Genomic DNA, 12,901 nt, shown 5'->3' on the forward strand with positions numbered 1-12,901 from the left:
TATGAGTACTCTTTTCGGTTGTAGGTAGAGCTGTTTTTGGTTCCATGTAGAACCCTTTTGGGTTCCAGGTAGAAGTCTTTGTGGAAAGGGTTCTGCATGGAACCCAAAAGAGTTCTACCTGGAACCAAAAGGGGTTATCCTATGTGGATAGCCAAAGAACCCTTTTGGAAAAAAAATTATAAGAGTGCATGCCTGCAGGCTGGGAGTGAAAGTCTTTACTTAAGACTCATCTCTTCAGTGAGTCCAATGATTGAGCGTAGGGGCCCCTCGAGCACATTTCTCTTAGGGCCCCCAAAAGGCTCGATCCGGCCCTGATGGAGGATATGTAGAGCAGGAAAGGGGAGAGGGTAGGTGGAAGGACAGACAGAGAGAGAAAGAGGAAGGAGGAGACTGCAGAGGACATAAGCGAGAATGGGGAGGGTGAGATAGAATGATAGGAGTGGTTGTATAGCAGTCTTAGTCTAGCAACTCACTATATGCTGATGAAGTTCAAGAGAAGGACTTACTCTATTGTTCTCTCCCAACTAAAATCTTGGTGCGACCCTAGTGAAGACCCATCAGTCTATAGGAGGCTTGATATTACCTATACATTTAAGGTAAGCCAACTGATTACCCTGCATTTCTCTTTCTGTATACTGTTTTGATTCTTTCCCCGCTCCTATCTCTCTCTTCTTGCTTACACTGTTGTTTGGGTGACGTATTTGCAGCTGGGTCTCTAGTCCTACACAATCTCCCTCTCTTTCTCTCACTCTCATGGTTAGAAAAGCTCACGTGTGTACCTAGCAGCTAGGACCCTTCCAGGAAGGAAATGTAGTCAGCAGAGAGCAGTGGTGGTCTGAGAGAGAGGGGGATACAGAACGTCGAGAATGCAGCCAGGGAAAGACACCTGGAAAGGCTGTAGAATGTGTGGAATGCCGCCAGCCCCTCTAAGGACACAACATGTGAAGGAGGGGGTTAAGATGATATCAACTCACCTGGCTGCAGGACACACTAAGGTGTAGTTAGTCTAATTCTATTGCACTTGGTCAGAGAATGGCTGACACTAAGTGAGTAAGGTTTCCCAGCAGCAGAGCTAACGTTAGTGCCAAGGTAAACAAGCTCGCCAGACTAGCTAGAAAGAAATGACTCTCAACATTCAGCCTTTGGTTCTTCTACAGTGGCATGTTTGATGTGCGTTTTTTTAGCTCTGCGTGCCAGGTCTGCACACGGCCGGTGAGTGAGACTGGTGCCAAGGTAAATACTGGGGTATTACAGTGGTTTTACATTAGTTTAGCTATATGTTTATGGGTTATCTTGTTTGTTTCACACTCTTTAGTGGGAGAAACCAGATGAAATAGTTAGCTGGGACTGTATGTGGCTGTGTGTTCTTTTCCTTAGGCAGTAGGCACAGATCTATGATCAGTTTACCCTCCCCAAATCCTGACCTGAACCATTAGAGGGGAAAACACAAAAATTAGTTTATTGACTATTGTTTACTGATAAGGTTTACGCTTCCCAGAGTTGGTGCCAGATCATTTTGGATCCTACACTGGGGATGTTGGCATGGGTCAGGACACTGACATTGGTCCGTCGATCCTCACACCTGATGTTTAGTATCTTTCTCAGAAAGTGTTGTTGCCTTGTACACATTTTACAGCCGTAGAGATGGTTGGGATTATGACAGCCTCATACACGTTTTACAGCCATAGAGATGGTTGGGATTATGACAGCCTTGTACACGTTTTACAGCCATAGAGATGGTTGGGATTATGACAGCCTTGTACACATTTAACAGCCATAGAGAGGGTTGGGATTATGACAGCCTCATACACGTTTTACAGCCATAGAGAGGGTTGGGATTATGACAGCCTCATACACGTTTTACAGCCATAGAGATGATTGGGATTATGACAGCCTCATACACGTTTTACAGCCATAGAGATGGTTGGGATTATGACAGCCTCATACACGTTTAACAGCCATAGAGAGGGTTGGGATTATGACAGCCTTGTACACATTTTACAGCCATAGAGAGGGTTGAGATTATGACAGCCTTGTACACATTTTACAGCCGTAGAGATGATTGAGATTATGACAGCCTTGTACACATTTAACAGCCATAGAGATGGTTGAGATTATGACAGCCTTGTACACATTTAACAGCCATAGAGATGGTTGGGATTATGACAGCCTTGTACACATTTAACAGCCATAGAGATGGTTGGAATTATGACAGCCTCATACACGTTTTACAGCCGTAGAGATGATTGAGATTATGACACCTTTGTACACGTTTTACAGCCGTAGAGATGGTTGAGATTATGACAGCCTTGTACACATTTTACAGCCGTAGAGATGGTTGGAATTATGACAGCCTTGTACACATTTAACAGCCATAGAGATGGTTGGAATTATGACAGCCTCATACACGTTTTACATCCCTAGAGATGATTGAGATTATGACACCTTTGTACACGTTTTACAGCCATAGAGAGGGTTGGGATTATGACAGCCTCATACACGTTTTACAGCCATAGAGATGATTGGGATTATGACAGCCTCATACACGTTTTACAGCCATAGAGATGGTTGGGATTATGACAGCCTCATACACGTTTAACAGCCATAGAGAGGGTTGGGATTATGACAGCCTTGTACACATTTTACAGCCATAGAGAGGGTTGAGATTATGACAGCCTTGTACACATTTTACAGCCGTAGAGATGATTGAGATTATGACAGCCTTGTACACATTTAACAGCCATAGAGATGGTTGAGATTATGACAGCCTTGTACACATTTAACAGCCATAGAGATGGTTGGGATTATGACAGCCTTGTACACATTTAACAGCCATAGAGATGGTTGGAATTATGACAGCCTCATACACGTTTTACAGCCGTAGAGATGATTGAGATTATGACACCTTTGTACACGTTTTACAGCCGTAGAGATGGTTGAGATTATGACAGCCTTGTACACATTTTACAGCCGTAGAGATGGTTGGAATTATGACAGCCTTGTACACATTTAACAGCCATAGAGATGGTTGGAATTATGACAGCCTCATACACGTTTTACATCCGTAGAGATGATTGAGATTATGACACCTTTGTACACGTTTTACAGCCATAGAGAGGGTTGGGATTATGACAGCCTCATACACGTTTTACAGCCATAGAGATGATTGGGATTATGACAGCCTCATACACGTTTTACAGCCATAGAGATGGTTGGGATTATGACAGCCTCATACACGTTTAACAGCCATAGAGAGGGTTGGGATTATGACAGCCTTGTACACATTTTACAGCCATAGAGAGGGTTGAGATTATGACAGCCTTGTACACATTTTACAGCCGTAGAGATGATTGAGATTATGACAGCCTTGTACACATTTAACAGCCATAGAGATGGTTGAGATTATGACAGCCTTGTACACATTTAACAGCCATAGAGATGGTTGGGATTATGACAGCCTTGTACACATTTAACAGCCATAGAGATGGTTGGAATTATGACAGCCTCATACACGTTTTACAGCCGTAGAGATGATTGAGATTATGACACCTTTGTACACGTTTTACAGCCGTAGAGATGGTTGAGATTATGACAGCCTTGTACACATTTTACAGCCGTAGAGATGGTTGGAATTATGACAGCCTTGTACACATTTAACAGCCATAGAGATGGTTGGAATTATGACAGCCTCATACACGTTTTACATCCGTAGAGATGATTGAGATTATGACACCTTTGTACACGTTTTACAGCCGTAGAGATGGTTGAGATTATGACACCTTTGTACACGTTTTACAGCCGTAGAGATGGTTGAGATTATGACACCTTTGTACACGTTTTACAGCCGTAGAGATGGTTGAGATTATGACAGCTTTGTACACGTTTTACAGCCATAGAGATGGTTGAGATTATGACAGTTTTGTACACGTTTTACAGCTGTAGAGAGGGTTGGGATTATGACAGCTTTGTACACGTCCTGAGATCGTGGTTTTTGAATACCCATTAGTTTTCCAAAGGCTGTGCTTGTGCAGCCTATCGTGTGCTGTATTTCTTCCTTAGTGGTGACTCATTAGGCGAGATGGCTGCTGAGGTAGGCAAAGTGTTCCACGTTGTCAAGTGGTTCACATTCATCATAGGTCACTGTTGGATTTGGTGGTTTGTTTTATTTATGTTCAGGCTCTTGTATGTTTCAGAGGAGCTTTTGAGAGCAGTTTGGAGGTCTGCTTTGGAGTGTGGAACAATGGCACAGTCTTCAGCATATTGGAGGTCTTTGACTTTGGTAGTTCTCACAATGGTTTTTGCGCGAAGGCCGCAAAGATCGAAAAGGTTTCCTTTATTTATTACACAGTGAATCCTTATGATGAGCAGTCTTGTGTGAGGGGTTGGAGTGCTGCAAGGAATAGGGAGAAGTTGGTGCCAGCACACATGCTTTCTAAAATGTATTTTACAAGGACCAATCAATATTTCCGTAAATGTGCCATGTGTATAGCTGTTTCATCAGTAGTAACTGAGTGACATTACATACAATGTGAATGTCAACACAGAGGTGTCAGCGCTACTTTCAGAACATGACTAAATCCTGTCCTTAACACTATCTACAGTATCTGTTTGATATTGGAGTGGAGCATGACTAACATGGTGATAAGAGGCTGTTAATATCTGGGAAAGGCCATGATGTCATTGTAATCTGCCATCACTCACTCCCACCTGGGAAAGGTGTTTGATCATACACTCTCTAATCTGGGAACAAACAGGTGTGTCATGAATCATGTTTAAGTGATAATGCCCGAGAAGCCTGTGTTTGGAGGATATATTGGCACGGGTGTTGTTTCTTCTCGGGCCGGCAAACCTTGCCAATATATTCTCCAAACATTGGTATCGAAGGCATTATCAATTTTATACAACGAGTTACCAACATATTCAAATAATGATTTACATATTTTAATTAAAAACGTTATTTTGGGTCTAAGGCACTGTATCGCAGTGTTGCGGCGTCACTACAGGGATTGAACCCAGGCTGTCACAACAAGCCGTGACCGGGAGTCCCATAGGGCAGCACACAATTGGCCCAGTGTCATCCGGGTTAGGGGAGGGTTTGGCTCATCGTGCTCTAGCGACACCTTTTGGTCATTTATTTGGATACTTTCATAACAATGAGCATATGATGGTCAAGGTAATTGCGGTAGTATGTACATGTAGCAGCAGTGAAAAAGAATCTATGCAAATAGTCCAGATAATTGGTTAATTGTTCAGCAGTGGCTTGGGGGTAGAAGCTGTTAAGGAGCCTTTTGGACCTAGACTTGCTGCTCCGGTACTGCTTGCCGTGCGGTAGCAGAGAGAACAGTCTATGACTTGGGTGACTGGAGTCTTTGACCATTTTTGGGCCTTCCTCTGACACATTTCCCTCATTGTGCATTGTGTGATCCACTGTGGAAAAACCTGAACAAGAGGAAAACTTATGTGAGAGTGTTGTTCATTGACTACAGCTCTGCTCAACACAATAATGCCCTCCAAGCTCATCACTAAGCTTGGGGCCCTGGGTCTGAACCCGTCCCTGTACAACTGGGTCTCATACTTCCTGATCGGCTGACCCAAGGTGGTGAGGGTAGGCTACAACACCTCCGCCACACTGATCCTCAACAGGGGGTAGAGCTCTGCTACCCGACCCGAGCCCGACGAGCCTTTAGAGCCGGGTAAGGACTGTTTTTTCATCAATAACTAGGGTACAGGCAGGGCTTGGGTGTCACTAAATTGATCACTAGTAGATTAAAAAACATGAGCTGGCCCACACCCAGAAAAACTAGCCTGTGTGGAGGTGCTGACCAACAGCGAACAAACTACAAACTACCAAAACAAAGAAAGTCACACACTCTATGTATAAACCCCCAGCAACCTAATGGGTACAATAAAAAAATCTACAAAAAAAATGCACCTCTCTTCAAGGAACCGCCACTGGTGGTCTGTAAGCGTGGTCGCAATACTGGAGATAGTTAGGTGAGATCTGACCTGCCCCCTGAGCCCACTCAGACACTCTTGACACCTATCCCAAATGGGAATTACAAATGTGGCTCATGCGCACAGTGTAATAGCACTATAAAAACATCTTTCTTCATACATTCATATACAGCTTGAAAGATCCCTGTTAGGGGTATCATCTCATGCAACACCAAGGGAGTAATCTCATCACCTGTTCATGTGGAAAAGCCCACGTAAGACAAACGAAAAGACAATTAAAACAATGCATAGCTGAACACCGCAGCTCAATCAGGTGTAAGGACATTGACTATCCAGTAGCAGCTCACTTTGTTGAAGCTAACCATCCAATCCCCTCCCTCAAATACACAGGCATTGAGCATGTTGCTCTACCAAGGAGAGGAGGTAACATCCTACTACTACAAAGGGAGGCTTACTGGATATCTAATAACATTGACCCCTAGTTGCCTGAATATTGACTTTGATCTCAGGCCCTTCTTATGAACATAGTTTTCCTTTATGAACAAGTCTTATAAATTGATATATTATTTCTATAGCTTATTAGCGTACAACTAATATGTTCCCCCTGTTGATGATGCTCATTATACATTAAGGTTGAACCAAAAGATTACATGTAACAAATATGAAATGATGTGAAATTGACTGAAACAATAATGTATGTTGATGCTAATATGATGTACAATATTCCATTATATTTCTATATGAGAGCAATAGTGTAATATATTTAATATGCCATATAATATTTTTTAACAGTTTAACTAATTCATTTGAATTAAATTAATCATTATGAAACACCCCTCACTATTGTCATTGGTTGCACTAATTGCACTGTTTGTCTACATAACCTGGTTCAAGTATTCATGACATTACCCTGAGGAAGGCATAGTGGTGCTGAAACATTGGTAAATACCCATTAGGTTGCTGGGGGTTTATACATGGACTGTGCGACTTTCTTTGTTTTGGTAGTTACTAAATTGATCAGGAACATTTTGAAGCTGAGCCATTTCCTCATGCTCTGCTGCACAGCACAGTCATATCTGACTAAGATTATAACATGGTGTCAGAAGTGCTTCAACCTCGTCATTTAAAACAGGATAGGTTATTTCACAGAAAACAGTAATAATGTTCCTTGAGTTTTGACAGTTTTCAGTGAGTTTTCTTATTTTCTCTTCATTGAGCAGAGCAGCCCAAGCAGAGCAGTTGCTATGGATACTCACAGACTCAAAGCTGCCATGAGCAGAGTGCATGAAGAGCGAAATGTGTGCAGGGAGTGAATGACAGACAGAGAGGAGCAGCTAATGGATATACTAACGGAGGACGTTATTTCTTATTTGGGGTTTCGGGCAGTGCTGGGCCGAGCCTTAAATCTGTCAGAAGCAATCGGGCCTGGGTAGGGTAGGGCCTGATCGTTGCGGGCATGTGTTGGGCTTGGGTTTAAAATGAATTCCTGTGCAGGGCTCTAACACGGGGGACCCCATGGGGTGTGTGCTCAGCCCCCTCCTGTACTCCATGTTCACCTATAACTGCTTGGCTATGTATGACTCCAACTCATTCATCAAGTTAGCTGACGACACGACAGCCTGTTTACCAACAATGATGACATAGCCGACAGGGAGGAGGTGAGGACCCTGGCGGAGTGGTGCCAGAACAATAATCTCTCCCTCAACTTAATAAAAAACGGAGTTTATCGTAGACTACATGAGACAGAAGAAGGAGCAAGCCCCCATCCACATCGACGGGGCTGCAGCGGAGAGGGTCAAAAGCTTCAAGATCCTTGGCGTGCACATCACTGAGGACCTTCTTTACCACCGACACCGAGGTGAAGGCGGCACAACAGCATCTTTACAACATCAGGCGGGTGAAGAAATACGGCATGGCCCCTAAGACCCTCACTAACTTCTACAGATGCACCATTGAGAACATGCTGTCTAGCAACTGCACCACCCTCAACCGAATGGCTCTACAGAGGGTGGTGCGGTCAACCCAACGCATCACCAGGGGAATGCTGCCTGCCATCCAGGACATTTACAGCACTCAGTGTTAAAAGAGGGCCAGGAAGATCATCAAGGACCTCAGCCACCTGAGCCATGGTTTGTTCACTCTGCTACCATCCAGCAGACAGAGACGGTACAGGTGCATCAAAGCGGGGACCGAGAGACTGAAAAACAGCCTCTACCTCCAGTAGTAAGACTCACTCACATAAAACACATACACACACAGACAACGCTGCTGTCCCATGTATATAGAGACATTAAACACTGGACACTTCCTGTTTCTTCTATTCTGTTTTTCACACTGTGTATTCATATACTGGATTCTTGACATCGCTCATTGTAATATATCTACTGCCATCTACTTTTTACTATATATTTTTGTTGTGTATACTGTTGGATTCTGGGGTGAACTTTGAACATTGTTATACTCAGAGAATAGGAACATTAGTTACACAAGAGACATGAGGGGTGCCATAATGAGGGGCTGAGTGCAGGGAAAACAATTGCATGTGACAGTACTGATAAGGGGAGAAACCGTTGAAGGCTCATATCACTTAGTTCCCTGCTTAGCAAGAAGGATGTAATGTTTAGAGATAAGGAGGAGACTCCACCCAAAGTGGGGTATGAATACCACCACAGGGGAAGCCATGTCTGTGTCTGAATTACAGCTGTAACGACCCTTTGGGAAGAATTCAACTTGGTTAAGCTTCTCTCGTGTCCGTGAGTGATTTACTCAGAAAGATTTGAACCTAACAATACACCTAGATTGCATTTGTATTACTGATACAGTGTTATTTGGGTTGTAATTGGGTTAGTTCCTGTAATTAGCTGTAAGACCTTGATCAGACTTTGTAAATAAATGCACTATAATGATAACATACCGGTACAGACACAGGCCAAGCATCGTCTCCCATGACACAGGCCAAGCATCGTCTCCCGTGACACAGGCCAAGCATCGTTTCCCGTGACACAGGCCAAGCATCGTCTCCCGTGACACAGGCCAAGCATCGTCTCCCGTAAAACAGACCAAGCATCGTCTCCCGTGACACAGGCCAAGCATCGTCTCCCGTGACACAGGCCAAGCATAGTCTCCCGTGACACAGGCCAAGCATCGTCTCCCGTGACACAGGCCAAGCATCGTCTCCCGTGACACAGGCCAAGCATCGTCTCCCGTGACACAGACCAAGCATCGTCTCCCGTGACACAGGCCAAGCATCGTCTCCCGTGACACAGGCCAAGCATCGTCTCCCGTGACACAGGCCAAGCATCGTCTCCCGTGACACAGGCCAAGCATCGTCTCCCGTGACACAGGCCAAGCATCGTCTCCCGTGACACAGGCCAAGCATCGTCTCCCGTAACACAGACCAAGCATCGTCTCCCGTGACACAGGCCAAGCATCGTCTCCCGTGACACAGGCCAAGCATCGTCTCCCGTGACACAGACCAAGCATCGTCTCCCGTGACAGACCAAGCATCGTCTCCCGTGACACAGGCCAAGCATCGTCTCCCGTGACTCAGACCAAGCATCGTCTCCCGTGACACAGGCCAAGCATCGTCTCCCGTGACACAGACCAAGCATCGTCTCCCGTGACACAGGCCAAGCATCGTCTCCCGTGACACAGGCCAAGCATCGTCTCCCGTGACACAGGCCAAGCATCGTCTCCCGTGACACAGGCCAAGCATCGTCTCCCGTGACACAGGCCAAGCATCGTCTCCCGTGACACAGGCCAAGCATCGTCTCCCGTGACACAGACCAAGCATCGTCTCCCGTGACACAGACCAAGCATCGTCTCCCGTGACACAGACCAAGCATCGTCTCCCGTAACACAGGCCAAGCATCGTCTCCCGTGACACAGGCCAAGCATCGTCTCCCGTGACAGACCAAGCATCGTCTCCCATCACACAGGCCAAGCATCGTCTCCCGTGACATAGGACAATATACCTTTGTAGTGTTTTGTGTTTAAAAACTGTGCTGAAATAACTGTGTTAATTGAATTTCATACCACACAGAACTCTTGTCGCAACTGCAAGGCATGATCAACAGCTTCACTTGTATTCCTGTAATCATTATCTGTCAATCAGGGGAGAAAATGCTCTGATACCTTTGTAGGTCGATTGAAATGTATTGAGTCAAACGTTACATGAACTGAGTTCTCACAGTCTGGTATGTCTCAGTATCTGACCCTTTATCTGACTAGGGGAAATGGCTGAGGGTAGTATTAACCACACACACACCAAGTCTGACTACATATAATGACTGTTTGAGCAGCAATGAAAGGATTACGCAACTAAGTGCAATGTCACAACTTGAACTGAAAAGGATATTTACACAATTACATTCCCAGGTCACGTTATCAGGTACTATGCGATGCTGACATATTTGACTAACATTGTGTATTATTGGATATTTCCCACCCGTCTATCTGTTCAGTGACAGGCAGTTAGTTTAGCAAGTCAAGTTTAAGAAGGAAGTTGCTGTAACCCTCTGGGTTTCCATTTAAACTTTACCACCACAGTAAATCATAACCTCGGCTAAACATGTTTAATAATGTTTAATAATGTTTAATAATAATAATAAATCATATTATAACCTATGCATCTAAGAGAAGATAATCAATCATTAACATTCATTCTTGCTTAGTAGAACATATTTTTCTTTCTCTTGAGGAAAAAAAACAGATTGTGATCCTGACTGTAATTCAATAAATAACCCCTCTACTCCTCTCTCGCTTTCTCTTTTCCTCCTTTAGATGGGCGACCAGGATGTTTATGACAGAATGTTTGGGTCCCAGATAGACAGAGAGATGGACAAGGATAATGATGAAGAAGGAGAAAGTGAAACGAGGGGGTCAGGGAAAGGCGCTCAGAGTTTCTGCCAGTTCTCGTCCTCTCTGCGTACTGTGGTTCGCATCAAACAGAAGTACCAGGCCATGAAGAAACGACGGCTGGAGTTGGGCGGGCTGGGGGGAGGAGGGCTAGTGTTAGGGGCTGGTCTCCACACTGGTGCCCCTGTTCGCAGCAGCCCCAAAATCTTCACCTTCGAGACCCCCTCCAGCTCCCCCTCTGCCTTATCGTCGCTCTTCCAAAAGATGAAGAAGAAGAAGTCGCGGCGGGTCATGTTCCCCAGTGGAGGGGGGCGCAAGGCCCCCGTAGTACAGGAACACAGCCGAGCAAAGATCTGCCTCTTCCTCCTCTGCACCATCCTCTTCTTCCAGGTAATGAGTGAATGTGTGTGTGTGTGGTTCATCTTCGTCATCCTCTTTGCCTGTGTTTGTCTCATTCTGTACTTTCTATCCTCCCTCCCTCCTTCACTCCAGGTGTATAATGCCATAGAGAACCTTGATGACCACGTCCTGAAGTATGACCTGGGGGGATTAGAGAAGACTCTGTGTAGGGAGGTGTTTGGTCAGCAGGGAGCGATGGATGCTCTGTTAGCCCAGCTCAGAGACTACCTCTCTACCTACGTCCACAGTAAACCCTTGGTCCTCTCCTTACACGGACCCAGTGGCGTGGGGAAGAGCCACGTAGGGCGACTCCTGGCTGGCCACTTCCGCTCGGTGGTAGGCGAGCCCCTGGTTATACAGTACTTTGTGTTGCACCACTGCCCCCTGGAGGACGAAGCCTGGCGCTGCGCCCGAGCCCTGTCGATCTTAGTGTCAGAGACAGTGCTGAGAGCAGAGGAGGAGGAGAAAATTCCTATTTTCATCTTTGACGAAGCAGAGCACCTTTACCCAGAGCTTCTTGATGCATTGAGTGACTTGGTCCGCTCAAACCGCTCCAACGAATACCTGAACGCAGTCTACCTGTTCCTGAGCAACCAAGGACACACCCACATCACCATGCACCTGCTGTACAACTCCTCCAGCGACTCCATGATGACCGCATCTGGACACCACGGCAAACTCGTCAAGGAGCTGAATCCGTTGTTGCGCAACACTCTGGTGAAGCTCCACCCACTGTGGGCAGAAGCTGAACTCTTACCAATGATCCTGCTGGAGAAAGGTCACGTGATGGAGTGCTTCCTGGATGAGATGACAAGGGAGGGATTCTACCCGGACCGTACCAACGTTGAGAGGCTGGCGGGGGAGATAGAGTACTACCCTGTGGTAGGGGGCCACGTGTATGCCCGGACAGGTTGTAAACAGGTGGTTGCTAGGGTCAACCTGCTATGAGAGACTTAGAACTGCAGGGGAATGTTGTGATTAGATGAGATGTCTCCTGAGAAAAGACAGTTCTGGTCCATATCCTTTTGGTGTTTCTTATGATCCACCAAGCAAACATTACCAACGTTACAAGCCAGAACCCATCCTTGAAAAACATTTTTAAATAAAAAGGTATATGTCTGAGAATGAGGAGTATCTCCATGACGGCTAATCATGTCCGATAATCATGTTTTCTACGTTCTGTAACTGAACCTCCCAAACAAGACCCTTGATTACTGGACGAATAGATAATTACCATTTTGGTATGAGAGGGAAAAGAGAGAGGTGAGGTTGGGATAATATCCTAGCCTGCACATGTACAGAGTGAAGTCACAATCAGATGTTATGGTGAGACACGGCTGTGCCCTTCTCCCACGACGCTGTTAGTCAAAATACTGACGGTAATAGACAGACCCACTCCTGATAGAGGACGAGAGAAGTGATTGGACCAAATGAGTCTGGCTGTGGCATTGACAACAGCAGATCAGGAAAATGTGATGCAGTATTTGATGCATTTTGTCAACAAAAATAATGTATTGATTAAACTATCATCCTGTCTAAATGATTCGTCTGTCTGGTCGACAGTGACCAAGGGTTTGGGACAGACTGCAGAAGCAGCTTTCTCTGGTAACCCCAGAATTACAAATTCAAAATACATATGGAAACTATTACAACTGAACCAAATACTGCAATTATCACTACGATTCTCACT

General features: G+C 45.3%; 1 protein-coding gene across 5 annotated transcripts in view; it reads left to right on the top strand.

Annotated features, from left to right (window-relative positions):
* Positions 1–12,754, top strand: part of LOC109882565 (torsin-4A) — a 28,932-nt gene extending 16,178 nt beyond the window's left edge. For 3 of the 5 annotated variants that reach the window (XM_031826333.1, XM_020474665.2, XM_020474666.2), the window contains 2 exons: positions 10,738–11,202; positions 11,305–12,754. In XM_031826333.1, the coding sequence (XP_031682193.1) occupies positions 10,738–11,202; positions 11,305–12,159 (1,320 nt within the window). In that variant the 3' untranslated portion in view covers positions 12,160–12,754. Of the gene's footprint in view, positions 1–366; positions 597–826; positions 1,234–10,737; positions 11,203–11,304 lie in introns of those variants that run through there. The other 2 variants (XM_020474664.2, XM_031826332.1) reach the window with 2 other exon arrangements.
* Positions 12,755–12,901: the final 147 nt, after the last annotated feature.

Source organism: Oncorhynchus kisutch, linkage group LG6 (genome assembly GCF_002021735.2).
Source record: "Oncorhynchus kisutch isolate 150728-3 linkage group LG6, Okis_V2, whole genome shotgun sequence".
Classification (NCBI taxonomy): Eukaryota; Metazoa; Chordata; class Actinopteri; order Salmoniformes; family Salmonidae; genus Oncorhynchus; species Oncorhynchus kisutch.